This window comes from Hypanus sabinus, chromosome 1, assembly GCF_030144855.1.
Source record: "Hypanus sabinus isolate sHypSab1 chromosome 1, sHypSab1.hap1, whole genome shotgun sequence".
In the NCBI taxonomy this organism is placed as follows: domain Eukaryota; kingdom Metazoa; phylum Chordata; class Chondrichthyes; order Myliobatiformes; family Dasyatidae; genus Hypanus; species Hypanus sabinus.
Genome location: NC_082706.1, coordinates 33,635,308 through 33,653,275, shown reverse-complemented (window position 1 = coordinate 33,653,275; position 17,968 = coordinate 33,635,308). Strand labels below are relative to the sequence as shown.

Below are 17,968 nucleotides of genomic sequence, written 5' to 3'. Positions count from 1 at the left end.
TCTCTCTGCCCATCAACACTAAGGTCTGCCCCCATATCCCACCAGAATCTGACCTCAAAGTGCATTGCCTCACATATTCTGGACCAAATTCTATCTGCCACTGCTCTGACCAACTTTTCAGCACATCCATGTTACACTGTATCTTTGCTCTATTTTCTTTGCCATTTACAACTCCACTTTTTGTGTCACTTGCAAACTTACTGATCATACCTCTTATATTCTCAATCAAGTGCAAAGGTCCCAGCACTGATCCCTATGGTACACAACTTGTTTTCCCTGCAGAAATTTATATTGATGCCATCTTCTCTTAATTAGTCACTGCCTTTCCAAGTAGACATAAATCCTGTTCCTGAAAAGCTTCTATTTCTCCACCACAGTACAAGGCTAACCAACTTGTAGCTTCTACGTTTATTCCAAGTGCCCTTTTTGACCAAGAGGACAATATTAACCATCACCTGTGGCTAACAAAGATGTAAATATCTGTCAGAGCCCCACTACTCTTCCCTTATCCTCCATGATATTCTCCAATAGATCTTGCATTTTCACCTTCCTGATATGGATGTTTTGTGGCGACCTACTTTCTGCACATGCGAACCGGCTCGCAAATAGCCAGAGCGTGAGGGGAGACTTTGGTAATGCACCTCTGATGTCATTTCTGCCCGGAGAGGGTGGGCGCGAGAGATTAAATGCCAGTGCCGCAAAGTTTGAATAAACTAGTCTCGAAACGACTTACCGACTGCATGTCGTTATTTCAGCGCTGTGTGTAGCACATCACTACATTGGTGACCCCAACGGTCCAAAGGGGATTTGGACCAAAGATGACCGACTCTTCATCTGTTCACCCAGTTTTGCTAAAACTGCCGACTTTCTGGACGCTGCGACCACACTTGTGGTTTAGCCAAGCAGAAGCCCAGTTCCAGATTCGGCAGATATCTTCTGATTCCATGTGTTACTATCACATGGTGAGTGACCAGGAGACGGCCGCCCAGGTTGCGGATTTCATATAGTTGCCCCCAGAAGATGGCAAATATGAAGCATTCAAAGCGCTGCTCATTGGGACCTTTGGCCTCTCACGGCGTGAGTGGGGTGCCCGCCTGCTTCACCTGGACGGTTTGGGAGGCAGACTGCCGTCAGCATTGATGAACAAGATGCTGTCCCTGGCTGATGGACACAAGCCCTGCCTCATGTTCGAGCAAGCGATCCTAGAGCAACTGCCCGAGGACATACATCTGCTGCTGGCCAATGCAGATTTCAGCTACCCCCGGAAGGTGGCTGCCCGGGCAGACGTGCTGTGGAAAGCCAAGAGGGAGAGCGTGGTGTACGTCGGTCAGATTACCAGGCCACGCACCCAACAGTGGACCAGACCAGGCCTGGCAGGGGGCCGCACACAACACAGAGGCAGGAGTGAGGAGGCCAGTGAACAGTGGTGTTTCTACCACCAGCGGTGGGGCACAAAGTCTGCCGTTGTCGCCCACCCTGCAAGGGCCAGCTGCCACTAATGACTATGGCAGCTGGCCACCAGGACAGCCTCTTGTACGTATGGGACAAACAGTCCGGACGCCGCTTCTTCGTTGACACCGGAGCGGAACTCAGCGTCTTGCCCCTGACGGGGTACGACACTCGCAACAGGAAGCCAGGACCCACCCTGAGGGCCGCAAACGGCAGCACGATACGGACCTACAACACCCGCACAAGTGCAGTTGCAGTTCGGCGCCAGCTGGTTCACATGGGACTTCACACTGGCCGCCGTGGCCCAACCACTCCTGGGGGTGGACTTCTTGCGAGCTCACAGCCTGCTGGTCAACTTGCAAGGGAAAAGACTGGTCCATGCCAAGACTTTCCAGACGTTCTCCCTGGGTGAAGCCAAGTTGCCGGCCCCACACCTGGACTCCATCACACTGTCGGACAACAAATTCACCAGAATCCTGGCCGACTTTCCATCAATTCTGGCACCGCAATTCATGGCAGCCATGCCCAGACACAGGGTTCAGTACCACATCCTGACCAAGGGACCACCCCTCCACGCCTGCGCATGAAGGCTCCCCCCAGAAAAGCTCCACCTGGCAAAGGAGGAGTTCGAGAGGATGGAGGAATTGGGGATCATATGGAGGTCCGACAGCCCATGGGCCTCCCCCCTGCACATGGTGCCCGAGTTGGTGTAAGGCGCACCCCTGGCCGTCCTGGGAGAGTTCATACCAGCCCCAAGGGGGCAAGAGGAAGAACCCGCAGCAGTCCTGGACAGACTACACGAAAGACTCGGCAACATGGCCCCCATACCGACTTCACAGCACGGACAGGCCCCGACCCATGTACCCAAAGACCTGCAGGACTGTAAGTTGTGTTTGTACAAAGGGGCGGACACTGGGCACTGCTACAGCGGCCGTACGAGGGGCCATTCAAGGTGATCAACAACAACGGGCCCACGTACATTCTGGTCATTGGGGGGAAAGAGGAGGCTTTCACGGTGGACTGACTCAAACCAGCCCATGTGGACTTGGCACAGCCAATCGATGTTCAGGCACCGCGGCACAGAGGCAGACCTCCCAAACAGAGGCTGATCCAGACTGTGGACATTGGGGGGTGTATCGCCGGTTCTGGGGGGGGGGGGGTTATGTGGCAACCCACTTTCTGCGCAGGCGAACCGGCTCACAAATAACCAGCACGCAGGGGGAGACTTTGGTAATGCACCTCTGATGTCATTTCCGCCCGGAGAGGGCAGGCGCTAGGGATTAAATGCCAGCGCCGCGAAGTTTGAATAAATTAGTCTCGAAACGACTTACCGATTGCGTGTCGTTATTTCAGCGCTGCGTGTAGCACATCGCTACAGTGTTTCAGAATGTCAGTGTAATTCTCCTCAATTCTCCAAACTCCATCACATTTCTTTCACAAATATACAAGCCTATTTAATCCCTTTTAGGATGGCCATACCTACTCATTAAACAACACAATTTTAAATCTTACAACTTTCAGTTACCTTGAATTTTCATTCTTTTTAATAGATTCACCTCAAAGTTATAAAAGCAGTCTTCCATCCCAAACTACAAACTGCAGACTTTTTCAAATATTAATTCTATTTTCAGTCAACCATGACGGTCAATTATATTAAAAACCATGCAATGATGGACTTGCTTTTCCAGAAACAATCAGTGGGGAAAAATATTCTGCAAGAAGGATAAGGAGAGCTCAGTAACAAGTCACTTCAAACTTGAAGTTTCAGACATCCATTCTAGATGTTGCTTATGGTACTGCAATGTGTCCAACAGGTGAATACAGGTGAATAATAGTCTCTTCCATGTTCATCTGAGTAAAAAAAACACAACTCGCACCAGGATCCAGAATATAGATAGTAAAGAAATATTCTAGGCTCCTAATCTGGATCAAAGCCTAGGTATTTCAAAAAGAAACATAAATGCTATTGTTCAATGATGGCAGATCAGGCCGTACTATGAAAGTTACATCAACATTGCATCTGTTTAACTGCACCTAAAATAAGATGGGGGGGGGGGGTAGAATTGTTAAAATCCTACACAGGATTTAAATTTTTTAAAATTGATTGCCATCAAGTTTATCAAAATTGGATTGTCAGGATATGTTTTTTTGGTATGCCTCCAATAAACATATACAACTGTTCATCTGTGTGACAGGAGAACACACAGATATAGTACAATGTATAGTATAGAACACACATAGTACAATAGTCTGCTTTATTATTTTGTACATTATTGGATTTGTAAATTATTGCTTATATTATTCTGTACTTTATTAGTTAACATTATATTTATTATTATTGCTAAGTTTATTTTTAAATGCTGCTGTTGTAATAAAATAATTTCCCACTCAGGATCAATAAAGTACTTATTATTATTTTCCTCAATTCGCACTCAATCTTTAGAGTTCTAAAAATAAACAATACAAGGTGAATAATGAAAATAATTCAATGACAGCTTCAAAAATTATGCCAGCTCACCGAGGAAGCTACTACTTAAACAGTATGAACAAATACAAGATGGTTCCTTCCCTAATAATTTCCTACCCAATGCAACCTTCTAGAAAACAAAAATGGTGAACGCCAAAATTTCCCTACCACCCAAGGATGAAACTATGGTGAAGAGATTAATGAAATGGAGTTATCGCATTCTCCCACAAACTGCAGTAGAGGTATCAGCAAAAGGCTTCAGTTTCATTTATAGTACATCAGCATCGACTTCCAAAATTCTCAAACTACACAAAAAAGGGTCTGCACTAGAATTTTAATAGCCAAAGCTTCAGCATAACATCCTCAATCTATTACAATATGTTTTTTGAGTCCGTCCCTGCCAGACTTACAACTTGCTTACAACATCTCCACAGCCAGAACCACAGCTCCAGGATTCCAACACGTGCAGAAGAAACTTTGGGTGTAAGCAAATCATCTTACGTTATTGCAATGAACTGGAATGAGGTGCAGTAAGTCCTCTCAAATCATTAACTAAAGTAGAGAAGCAATATGTGCAGCTCTCACATTTTCATGCACACAAGATTGTTTTACAACAGAAGAAAACTCAAATGTGCAAAGAGTATAATTATTTCTGCCAAAAATGTAAAAGGATATTCCAAAATTTCATCATAGTTTGAAAAAACCCAGGGAATAAATAACCTTGATATCATACTAAGTTCCAACAATAAGACAGTACTTACTTTGTTTTAATGTCTTTCACTGCTATAATGTTCATTCTTTTGCATCAGTACTTCAAATAAAGAGCAAGTTAACAATAGATGCACACTTTTCACCACCACTAAAGGCACAGAAATCTGCTGTGAAACTGGCTCAGCAATAAAGTGAAGTAAGACTTCCTCTTGAAGGAGAAAAGAACATGCAGATCCTGTTGTCTGGAGCTACAGAAAACAAACTGCTGGTAGAACTCAATAGAACTAGCAGCATCTGTGGAGGCATAGAGCCTCTAGATCAAGGACTTTTGGGGGAATTTACTTCATTATAAGAGCAGGCCCTGCGAACATTTACATTTGAACTACAGAAGGAGTTAAAAAAATAGTTCATCCACACTTTGATAAGTGTGGCCTTACAGCACACATCTTCTTTCAAAGAACATGTTTTTAAAGATGCCATCATTGTGCTCAAAAAAAAGTGAACAGAAAACAGAATCCTAAAAGCAAAACATCACTTTAACCAATTTCTTGTAAATGCAATGGAAAATACATGGAAGCTATCCAATAAAATGAACTAGTTTGCAAATAATAAAATCTATGATTACACGCTCAAAACATGGGATACAATAAAAGCACATTAATAATCCAATCTTGCTTTGGACGTTACTGAGGTGCATTGTCTCAGTTCACTACTCTTAGTCACACCAATCAAAACGCTACAATTTTCTTGGTTGTAGGCAATGAAGTGTTCCCTATTTGGCACCAAAAATGGACATAGAGTATTTATAGGGACAAATTATATTACATGGAAACAGCAACATATATTTAAAATACTTAAAATGACCCAAAGAGATCACCAGACAGAATTTGACAACAATACAAAGATATTAGAATAGATATCCAAAGTTTGAAGTGTCATATTGAGGACAAGAGAGTAGCAGAAATGGAGTTTTGGTGAGGAATAGCCAAACCTAAGAGCCTGGGCAGCTGATAACTGATTGCAAAATAATGGCAACAGGCAAGTGCACAAGAGAACTAGAGATAGACAAGTGTTTAGAGAATTGTAATACCGGAATACTTTACATAGTACAGTCTAAGGTAGAGAGCATATGAAGGGAAGGGCACCACTGCCGAATATAAATAAAGATCTTCATAGATCAGCATGGAGGTTAACATACATCAGGATGACAAAGGAATAATAACAAGTCAGGAGAAGAGAGGTCAGAGATTCATAAAGGGATGTATAGATAACAGAGCTTGGCCAGAAGAGAGGCCATTTTAAGGTACATTATCTCACTAGTGTTGAGAATGGAACCTGGTGAAAGTAGTCCTGAGGCATCACGTTTGTTTAAATTATGCCAAAGAATTCTAACAAGTAGTCTAAGCAGACAAAGGAAAACAGCCTGTTATGTTTACAGAATCAAATAGTAAGAAGAATTATAATGGAAAACAATTACATTACAATTTCTTTGGATATTTGATGAAAGTGAAGTTGTACCTTATTTACAGAGTTTCCACAGTCTGTCTTGCATTCCTCATGCTCTATCTTAATGACTTTATGTTCCTGTCTCTCAGCACTGACAGATTCATGTTTACTTCTCTTCTTCTTTTCCCTTTTCTGCTTGCGAGACAATGCGGATTCAGCCGCTAGAGCCTGCTGTTCATTTAGAAGATCCCCACAGAGTGAGGACTCAAATAGCGTCTTCCCATTGTGGTAAGTCTTAGTTATTCGCAGCTTGATCTCCGGAGAGCCTGTCTTCTTTGGGGTGACAGGTTCAGGAACAGGTGGAGAGGGCACTTTCTCCTGAATTTCATGTTGCTTCACCAAGTAGTTTTCTCCTAAGTAATAGTCACTGGAACCAAAATTCCTATATGTGCCATAACCATTGGCAGACCCATTGGGGAGTTGGGAATATGCTGGGTATTTACTCGGTGATTCATACATATTAACGCTTGAGTAGCCATTGGTAACTGGTGGAATAGTATCAGCTCCAGAAGCAGGATAAGTAAAGCCTTGTTGTAGGGAAGCCTCATACGATTGCCCTCTCTCTTCCCCAATGCCACCACTGGCATTCAGGACGTCAGGAACCTGCCTCATATTGGCTGAATCAATAAGTTGTTGTGGCAGTTGAATCGTGTTTCCCATGATACCTTTCATGAATGTGAAGGAGAAATCCATCGTGTTGCCCCAGCATCCTCAACTTTCCCTCTCTCCAGTTGAGCCTATGGAATGAAGACAAATGTACATTGTTAATCTTTACCCACCATTTAACAAGCGGCAACTCACAACAAAGTTCCTGCTAAAATAAGGCATGCAAAACACAACCCATAAATTGATATCAGACACTAAATTCACAGCATGACACAAAAAGTCAGCTAAAATTATTCTGAGTTAACAACAAATAATTGTTTTTATTCTACGAACATTCAAGATTTTGTACAAACTCTTGAGTCTTCCATTACATTCCAATTCTTTCAAAAAATGATTAGACTAGTCATCTGGTTTGACAGCTTAGTGAATTACCATTGAAACAAGGGAAGCAAAATACGGGAAAAGTTAAAACACTTAACTCATTTGAAGGCAGTAACACAACAAATGATTATTCATAAGAAATTTTGGGTAAGAAATATTTCCTAAGAAATGTTTCCTAAAAAAACATTGGGGACATTTTCCTACACACAAGGTCTGGTGTCATTTGGTCCCATTTGCTAGCTCTGCACAAATCCTTTTACGTTGTTATAATTCTAGTGCTTCCTATTTAATGACATGATTTACTTGACTTCAATAGCTTTTTGTGGTAAAGTCATCCATATGGCAGAAAATGGGAGTGAAAACTTGTTTCTAACTTCATATGGAATTAATGCAAACTCATTTTTTGTTAATTTCATGCTACCTGTAGGATTTTGGCACGTTTAGATGCAGCAGCCACTTCGGTCCAATCAAGGCATGCCCTTTCATTATGTATATTTTTTTTATGATCACAACTCACTACTAGAAACTAAGAACATTAAGTACTGCAGGTCCACCCCATCAGTGAGTTCCTCAATAGCGATAGAGCTAGACTAATTGCATAACGTTTGTTATGTCGCCGCATGGACTTGTTGCGTACTGTTGGACAGTGCACAAGACTGTCTCGGACATTTTTATTGTGATCGCAAAACCCTGTTTGACATTAGTAATATAGAATAAAAGTCCAGTTCACTACACTGATGGCAGGGCAGCTACATTACCTTGGTTGTGGCAAGGCCTAGGCCGACCAGGAGCGGAGATGACAAGGTGGTGTGGGTACCTGCAGGGCATGCTGGAATCTGTACTCAAGTTGGAGGCTAGACCCTCCCATCAGTGCTGCCCTCCAGTGTTCACTTGGTGGAAGAATAAGCTGGACTAGGACAATTTACCATCAATTCTACAGACATGCCACTAAGAACCTTGGGCTTCTTTTTTGTTCCTTGTAACTGTTTTTCTGAAATTGTAATCGTATGTATTATTTGTGCACTGTGCTGATGGTAATGTGTGTTACATCTTGGTCTCAGAGGAACACTGTTTTGTTTGGCTATATTCAAGTACAGTTGAATGATAATTGAACAATACAAAAATCATTCAGAACTTCAAAGTGTTTGAATATTTTATTTAGATTTCTGATCCTCAACCACCCCACCACCGATACTCCCTTAGAAGCTCCTGCTCCACCAAATACCAGTCTTTCCTTAGAATAATACTACCTCTCACTTGAGAAACACCATTGTCTGTTGCTAACCCATTCTCCTCACAGGGAACTGAACACTCAATATTTTTCACAACTGCAGTTAAACTGCAAAAAAAAGGGACAACAAATTGACCGTTTGCTCTGCTCCATTGTTACTGATGTGCAAGTGATTGGCATAAGGCAAAGGCTGTGTGATTGCAATTTTCTTTAGCCACATGCATAACCATAAGAATCATAGGCCAAGGAAAACACCAACAATCCTCGTCATCAGGTTCAAGATGTACTGTAGACTAGTGAATAACTGACATCAAAAGTACCCACTATGAAAAATGATTGAACTCAAGTCTTCTATGGCAAAATTACTTAAAAGCTCTGCTACAGAGAAGGCATCCAATTAGCCTCAGGCTATATAACCCCAGGGAAAACAATTCACCTTAAATGGAACATAACAGAAGGAAGGTTTCTGTGCACACCTACACAGGTAAGCAGGGGGATCTGTGTGTATCTTATCACCTAATGAGTTCTGTTCATAGAGTAACTTTCAGGTGTCATGAGATTAGTTCATGGGTATCCAACCTCTACATTGCTCGAGATAAAATTCTGAAACACACTTAATTTTATCTACACTGAAACTCAGTTTGTACATTGCTTGATTGCAGCCTTTCTCCCAAAAAGTGTTAATTTGTGTCACTTTTACACTGCAATAAACAAAAAACAAAGTGCTATTATTACAGACATACAGTTAGACATGTCACGCCCAAGAATATCAAGCTAGAGCATTTATAATTTATTGAAAATAACTTAAAACTGAGAATCTGGAGTACATTATCATAAGCACATTAACCCAAAGGAATCACCCCAAAAATCAGTCATTTAGACACAACGCCTAATGGAAGGGATTTGAAAATAGCAGTGAAAATGAGAACTTCCTTTCATGAATCACCAAATTACAGAAAAACAAGTACTTTCCTAAAATGGAAAAGCAGGGAAGGCTGGGGGTGATGACAAGAAAGATGTAGAAATGATGTGAAGATATCTTCCTTTAAATATTTGATCATCTTTAAAAGGAAAAATATCCCATTTTCAACCGCCAGATAAAATGTAAATTAAACTAAAATACAAATGCAGGCAGAGTGATTTTTATCCAAGGTATTGGCTGGTTTAAGGTGATAAGATTTCACAGAATCACTGCTAACATTCTTTATAAATCTGACAAGACACTTCAAAAGCAACTCCTTATCAAAACATTTGCAAGCAATCTTATTGGAATCCATGCACTTCCTCTTCCCTTCTACTATGCATGCCTACTCACTCAGTTTCACGCAAAAGATGCAAGGACTGCTGAAAGGCTTTTCTATTTTTAAAATGACAGCTAAAAATGACAAAACTGCAAATGTCATGGCACCTCTTATGCAACAAGGATGCAGCTCTAATCCAATAAGGAGCTACGTAAAAGGTAATATATCTACTGTCAATCTTATTCCATTACCAATGAGAAAACTGACATGAGGGAAAATTAAATTTTGGATACAGAATTCTAAAATGCTCCTTTCAAAACCAAAAAATCATCAATCTGTTAGAAATGACTCATTTTGCAAATGTAGTGGATTCCAGTTAATTAGGACACATTAGGACCAGTACATTTTGAACCAATTAAGCAGCCGCACCAATTAGCCCAAGTTTCATAGAAATAGTTAAAAACGTAAAAGACAAAATACCATTTAACTGAGTAACAACTTACGTATTTAAATGAAATACAGAAATCAGAACACTACAAATACTATTATAAAAGTGTGTACAGCATTAGTTCCTGTTAGACAGTATGCTGGTGTTCTTTTGAATAATTATAAATGAAAAGCAGCAGACACCTAGTGCAGATAATCGACTGCCTTTATACGCTTTCAACAAATGTGTGCAAAAAAATCTTCATTTTCATTTTAACATTCAAGATGATTGATGATACCTTCAAATTATTTGTAGCCCCTAACTATGTAGTGAAATAGTTTTATTTTCCCTCTCAGCCATTTCTGGCATCTTCAAGCCTGAGTGCTTGAAATCACAACGAGCAAAACAGTTTGAATTATTTATTTTTATTGAGATACAGCACTTATTCTTCACCAACTATCAGTGACAAAAATCGCTGCTCTTTGAACACAAACACACGCAATTGACACTAGTCAGAAATTGTTGGGCAACGGTCTCCTATCCCAATGAACTGGCACAGTGTCCCAAATAAATGAAAGGAATCCAAGCTATTTTCCCAATTAGTTGTTCCAAAGAAGCAGCTGCCCGATTAATCAATGGTCCAATTAACCAAAATCCACTATATATGGGAAATATAATTATTTTCAATACATTACAGCTGGCAAATCAAATTATAGAGTCTTGCCCCTTCATATTGGATTAAACTCTGCCACATTTTCCATAATTTCCAAATATGCTGTTGCACTTCAATCCGTGCTTCTCAGTAAAGCAATGTTCCCTTCACAATAACTTAACCATATATAACCATATAACCATCACAGCACGGAAACAGGCCATCTCGGCCCTCCTAGTCCGTGCCGAACTCTTAATCTCACCTAGTCCCACCTACCCGCACTCAGCCCATAACCCTCCACTCCTTTCCTGTCCATATACCTATCCAATTTTACCTTAAATGACACAACTGAACTGGCCTCTACTACTTCTCATTCCACACAGCTATCACTCTCTGAGTAAAGAAATACCCCCTCGTGTTTCCCTTAAACTTTGCCCCCTAACTCTCAAATCATGTCCTCTCGTTTGTATCTCCCCTACTCTCAATGGAAACAGCCTATTCACGTCAACTCTATCTATCCCTCTCCAAATTTTAAATACCTCGATCAAATCCCCCCTCAACCTTCTACGCTCCAATGACTAGAGACCTAACTTGTTCAATCTTTCTCTGTAACTTAAGTGCTGAAACCCAGGTAACATCCTAGTAAATCGTCTCTGCACTCTCTCTAATTTATTGATATCTTTCCTATAACTTCTCAACAATCATGCAAAGTACTGCATGAGCAATATTTTCTAAAAAATCTAAACAGTTCATTTTACTTTACATTTAATGAGTTTCAAACAAACCACGATTTCATATGGTCACATATACAGAACTCCTTATAGATCTTACTTCGGCACCTCAAGCATTCAAAGAAACTTGATGGGTTAATACACCAGTGTAATATTAATCCCCAGACATCAACTGAGGACTCAACAGTCAAATCAACACAAAGTACTACTACATTTCTTTTCACCCCATTAATTCAAGTTTTTGAGGAATTATATTTTACGTAACTTCTATTGGGAGTAAATCAAGTCTGGAGAAACAAGTATGTGCTCGCTTCTATACAAGCACTCTCAAGAGTAATGAATTGTCTGACCTAGAGAAATCTAATTTTACATAAATTCTCCTGTACATTTTTAAAACAATAATTAAATATTTCATGTTATTCATGAATGACTGGATAAAGTATGTGGTTCATTAATTTCGTTATGGGTAGTGTTAGCATGATTATTGAATGAAATGAGAAATTACATCAATGTACTATGTGGCAGCTATGTAAACTGGGCATTTCTGACTTACAGCTTATAGACAGAAACAGAATCTGGCAATCCCCTACGTAACCTGGGGACTGCCTATCCCCCTCTACCCTCTCAGTCTTGTTCAGGAAATGCCAAACCTTTGCTTCCACAGATGCTTTTCAATCCACCGAGTTCTTCCTGCAGTTTATTTTTTATTCAAAACCCAAGTCCATTTGGGTGAAAGTGATAAAAGTGGCACAGCAATAGGATTTGGGGTTACAGGCCTTATCACCAAAGCACTTGCTGGAATGTATAGTTACACAGAAATCAGGCACTTCAACAGAAGGCAGGGAATTCTGGAGGGAAATAAAAAATTGGACTACAAAAAAAAGTGGGACTGGGGGGGGGCGGAGCATGGAAAATCTCAAACAGCTGAAAGCTACAAGGACACATCACCAGATTATGCAATATGATGGTCTGTTTCAGTAAGCAGCACTTGCATTTTTGTGGTGCAAAACAGAACCCGAAAAAGAAATTAAAGTGTTCGAAATACTGTAAGGCATGGAGTGAAATAGTAATAAATAACTCTGATGGCAAATAAGAAAATGCTTCTTCACTGTTTATCTTCTACAAGCATTAAATGTTCATTTCGATGTCTCACTTTCCTGACATGCTACATTTTCTTTGCCCAAAAGGGTGGAAAAAAAGCTGCTCATATGTTTTCTGCTAGACTGCTGAGCTGCACCGAATGACTCAGCTGCTCATATTGCCTCTCTATGTACTAGAGACCAAGAACATGATTCTGAGCATGAAGCCACATCCTTTCAGCATCACCTGCCCTATTCAAATCACAACATTTTTAAGTAACAAAGCAGACAGAGCTAAACCCCAGCTGCATCCTTCTCCTTGGAATGAAATAGGATCTTTTTTTCTAAAACAAAATCAAAACTGTGTTTCTGAAAGATGACATTGGAACTGTGGGAATCATCAGAAGCAGTACTCTGTTCTGAAAGGTACGACATATTCAACAACATGTTTTTCTTAAACCAAGATCATGATCAAATGAATTTTACTTTTCAAATCTTGGATGGACAAAAAATGCCTATAGGACCTTGACATAGGAGCAGCATTAGGCCATTCAGCCCATCATGTCTGCTCTGCCATGCCATCATGATTCCCTCTCAATCCTATTCTTTTGCCTTCCCCCTGTAATCATGCACACCCTTACTAATCAAGCACATATCACCCTCTGCTTTAAATATAACAGTGACTGGGCCATTTGTGGCAATGAATTCCACATATTCACCACCCCCGGCTAAAGAAATCCCTCATTTCTGTTCTAAAGGCTGTCCTTCTATCCTGAGGCTGTGCCCTCTGGTCCTAGACTCTCTCACTATTAGAAATATCCTCTCCGCACCCACTATCAAGACCTTTCAATATTTGGTAGGTTTTACTGAGATCCCCCTTCATTCTTATGAACTCCAACAAATGCCCAGACCAATCAAACACTCCTCATAAGCTCAGCCTTTTTCTCCAAGGATCATTCTTGTAAACCTTCTGGACTCTCTCTAATACAAGCAGATTCATTCTCAGATTATGGGGCCCAAAATTGCTCACAACTCTCTCCTCTAAAACACAGTCTGCCTTATAAAAGTTCATTCCTTTGGCATGAAGGAAACAGAAGATACCCTGAACTGGAGGTGAAATACTTTCTTGAAGCTCTGTCAGTGTGGATGTACCCACTGAGACGAGCTAATATTGAAAAAAGCTTTAATCAATTTCAGTAACCACTCTAAAAGAAATTTAACTATTTGACATCAATCTAGTTCAATGGCGCTTCTCCAGAAAACCACATTATAAATCTCAAGGTATTCTTTTAACTTCTCTGTTCAACAGAGACATTTTGTTACACAATATTAAAGGGCTCACTGCACACAAAATACTATCTGATTATATTAAAAATGCAGAATTTGTTGAAGGAGCTCGTGGCTCCCCTCTCTTAATATTTTTCAGAGGATTCAATACAAAGGTGGATGAGGTTCCGCATTATATTATGCCAACTCCCATCCCTCATGTATAACCCAAATGACTTCCATCAGTTTCCAATGTCATCTGAAAAACAGTGTTTGTGTACTAAATATTACAACCAGTAGTATCTGCAAACCATCAAGTGGCTAATGTATTTAAAGTTGTTTTGGCAAGTACAAGACCAATACAGCACACTGCTCTTGCTCTTCCTGGATAAACAATATCTCAAATGGTAATCAAGTGATAAATTTTGCACTTGCCAATTACCTTAAAAACACACTTTTTAATTACCTTAAAAACACACTTTTTCTTAATAAAAAAAAGTTGAAAAGGAAAAGTTGTCCGAATAAGTGTCTTCACATGAAATCTTCAAATCATTCTTGTAAAGACAAGATCTTCAATGGATCAATTCAGAGCCAAGTAAGTCAGTAAAAGTATCAGAATAAACAAGAGGGCACAGAAAATTAAGAAACAAAGTCAAAGCTTCCCTGCTATAGGCAGGTAATACTTTTCAATATTTATAAAAGATTGCTACTGATGTTAGAGAAATGGGAAAGATAGTATAGCAATTAGAGAGCATAATAACCGATTTAAAGAGGGCACTCAAAAAGATACTAGTGCTCAAGGTCATTAATCACCTAGTCTGAATATGATGCATCCTTGGCTACAGAGAAAAATAAGGCTGGAAATAAAGGCCACCCTAATTTTAGTTTCCTTAGGGTGCAAAAGTGATGCAAGAGAACTGAAAGATTATAAAGTGTAACACTCCCATCCCACCAGAGAAAACAGCTTAAGCTGTTGCTCCTTTGTTCACTGTGGGGAAATTTGATAAAAATAGACTAAGTTTAAAAAAAAATCATCAAAATAATTTGAAAAATTATCAAGTGACCGTCAGCTTGCTAAACACTAACCACAGATGACAAAACCAATTTTTGTGCTTTGTTGATAATATAATCAGCGTTGATACAGCATAAATGGACTTTCAAATTGGTTTGATATGTGGAATTTGCAGGGCATGCTAGTGAAATGGGCGTCCACTGAATTGGGGAGTTAATAGGAGCATGAATGCAAAGCTGATAAAAGTGTTGCAATGAATTGTTTCATTTTCACATTGATGTACTGCATCACGACTACTGTTCTCTTTGTCAGATATGCAAACAATGCATAATTATGAAATCTGAGGTGATAAGAAACTCAGAACTCAGAAGCAGTGAGAAAAACAGAAGCAGTTTGCATTGATACATGGTAAACAAAATTTAATGTGTAAAGTGAGACATTTTGGACAGGAAAATACATTATAAACTGAGAAATGTATTATCACACAAGATTCTGGAAATCTACAGCAACATGCACAAAATGCAGCAAGACCAGCAGCATCTATGGAGGGGAATAAACAATGTTTCAGACCAAGATCCTTCATCAGGACTGGAAAACACATATTAATAAATTTGAAGTTGAGAGCTGGAAGATTTGTGGGTGCACAGATACAAATATGTTGGCAGCAAAGAAGAAAGTGTGATTTATTAAAAAGATTGCCAACTACCTGGCCCAGCATGGAATAAAAGACAAGCTATGTTGAAACTTATAATTTGTCAGGTCTCAACTAGAATTTGGTATTTGATTCTGGGCAGAATAGCAAGGCCTTCGAAAGTGTGCAATGTGATATACTACAACGATACTGAGGATGAAGGAGCTCAGTTAGGCACACTAAGTATTCATGAGCAGAAAAGGATAACTGCAAACCTTGATTGGAATTACCTTAACTATAAAGGTTTTTGAAAGGGTAAATAATGATAAGCAGTTTCACCCTGCACCATAGAGGTAGGTGCTTGAGCACATGTGTGACTGTTGGCAGCAGGGTGGTAGTTAGCCCAGAGGCAGATTTACTACAACCACCTAAGTGGCCAGAAGGGAAATAACATTATTCCTTAAGCTTTGTAGCGTAGAACCTAGGCGGAAGGGATGCTGAAAGTAGATTTTAAAATGTGCTGAAGAGAATTGAATGCATAATGAAAACCAAAAATCTGCAGGTAGGACAAGCTTGTACAACTATTTGCACAAATCTTTCAAATGGACACTTTGCAAATGGCCTCCCATTTTGTTCCATCTTAAAAAAAAGAAAACAGGCACAAAAGGAAATACTTAATATATTTATTACATAAAGCCACACAAGCTCAAAATTATATAATAAACTGCACCAGCAAATCTTTGCATAAACATCCATCACCATACTATAAATGAAATCAGCAGTTGCCATTATAATCACCCTTAAAATCTATATTTATAAACATCAAAAAAAGTAAAAGAGCAAGAGCATCATCAGGCAAAAGTACTTATTTCAATAATCTCACAGGCATAATAGATATTTCCTTGGACAATTCAGGCAACATTTTCAGCACCTCATCAAATTGCAATCCAAAAGAAAAAGGAAGGAAGAAATCTTAAATGCTTTGAAGTGCAGGAGTGAGAAAGGAAATATTCATTGCCAGGAACAAAAATGGAATTGGGATTTTGAAATAAAACTGCAACTTCATTTTGTGTCCCCAGTTAGCAAAAAAAAGAGAAGTAACAGCAAATATGGCTGCCACTGGCCCTTTAAATCCAGCAATGTAGCCACCCATTTCCATCCTCAGCCCTGTAAGAAAAACAATCCTAACCCTAGTGAAGTGTTTACTGAAAATTAAACATTTTATGGTACAGTGTGCTTCTGTGGATGATGAGGAGGAGGAGGAAGAGAGAGTGAAAAGGAAGGAGAGATATAATGAAGACAAATGACAGTGTAAATACTACCTGCAGTTTGTTCCATTCTAATCAGACCCAGGGAAGCTCAACTTGACGGGGATTCACAGTAAATCAGTCCAGCAAAGGGGGACAGGATGTCCAGGCCGCTTTCAGTTTAAAGGGAACTGCTCTGTACCTCAGCTCCGCTCTCGCTCAGCTGCCTGACTCTCCATTCTCGGCTGCTGGGCGGGGAGGACAGTACCGACTGTGCGTTGCTAAGGAACGGAGGGAAGGGAAGGCCAGGCGGGGAGCTGGGGCTCGGGCCGCCACTGCTCACCGTTGTTATTGCCGTTTCTTTCGCTGCCGCACAAAGGCCCCGGCGGCGCATTCAGCGCCGAAAACGCCACGCTCCCATTGGCCGCAATGCTCTGCACAGCCCGCTCGGCCTCACGGGAAATGTAGTCCCAGTGCTCCCTGCAGGCCCAGAGGCGCAGTCAGCACCCAAACCTTCCCCCCACCCGGCTCCCATTGGCTGCGCCGCACTGCACAGCCACCCAGCATAATGGGAAATGTAGTTCCTCAGGTCATTCACTTACTCTCTCTCTCACACATACACACACACTCAATTCGTCCTTCTTATCACAAGCATTGTTATATCTGGTACGCACACAGTCCTTTTTCTGCTGCACACCTTTCAAAAGCAAATCAAATCAAATCAGGGCAAGGTTGAGCACTGTCGAAATGCCCTCCTTAGGATGAAAAGTTGAAGATTTAAATAACTCTCTGAAAGGTTATTGAACTAAACTATTAACTCTGGTTACCTCCCTCCACAGTCCATCCTGACTTGCTGGGCGTCACAAAGGCTTTCTGTTTCATTGCAGATTTCCAACATCTGAAAATTGAACTTAGTTAAAGTGCAAATACAAATTACTGCTCACTCTCAGGCACACATTAAAATGCACTTAACCGTACAGGAATTAAAACTTTCAAAGGGGGATCTTTAGTTGCATAATATATACAACATATAAAATATTATTCACATATTTAATAACTATTGGGAAGGGGGCCAGTCCCAAACACCCCCTCCCAAATTACACACCATGGAAGTTCAAAGTTCATGTATATATTGTTCATATGCTCCGCTAACGTAATGAGAGAATGACAGAGATCCTCTCATCTGGATATGATGTTAAATATAGCTCTGTTCTTTTAGGTCAGCATAAAAGATTCCATAGCAATATTTTGTATAAAAATAATGGAGTCCTTTAACCCCTGCCAAAATAGTTTGTTAATTTTGCATTGATTTTCTTCTACCTAAATTAATT

The 17,968-nt window shown here is 40.3% G+C and overlaps 1 protein-coding gene across 4 annotated transcripts in view; it reads right to left on the bottom strand.

Moving 5' to 3' along the window:
• The window catches only part of nsd3 (nuclear receptor binding SET domain protein 3), a 109,238-nt gene extending 92,119 nt beyond the window's left edge, over positions 1–17,119 (bottom strand). For 2 of the 4 annotated variants that reach the window (XM_059966401.1, XM_059966430.1), the window contains exons 1-2: positions 16,713–17,068; positions 6,146–6,870 (exon numbers count right to left, since the gene is read on the bottom strand). In XM_059966401.1, the coding sequence (XP_059822384.1) occupies positions 6,146–6,826 (681 nt within the window). In that variant the 5' untranslated portion in view covers positions 6,827–6,870; positions 16,713–17,068. Of the gene's footprint in view, positions 1–6,145; positions 6,871–16,712 lie in introns of all 4 variants that reach the window. The other 2 variants (XM_059966420.1, XM_059966409.1) reach the window with 2 other exon arrangements.
• Between the last annotated feature and the right edge of the window lie 849 nt (positions 17,120–17,968).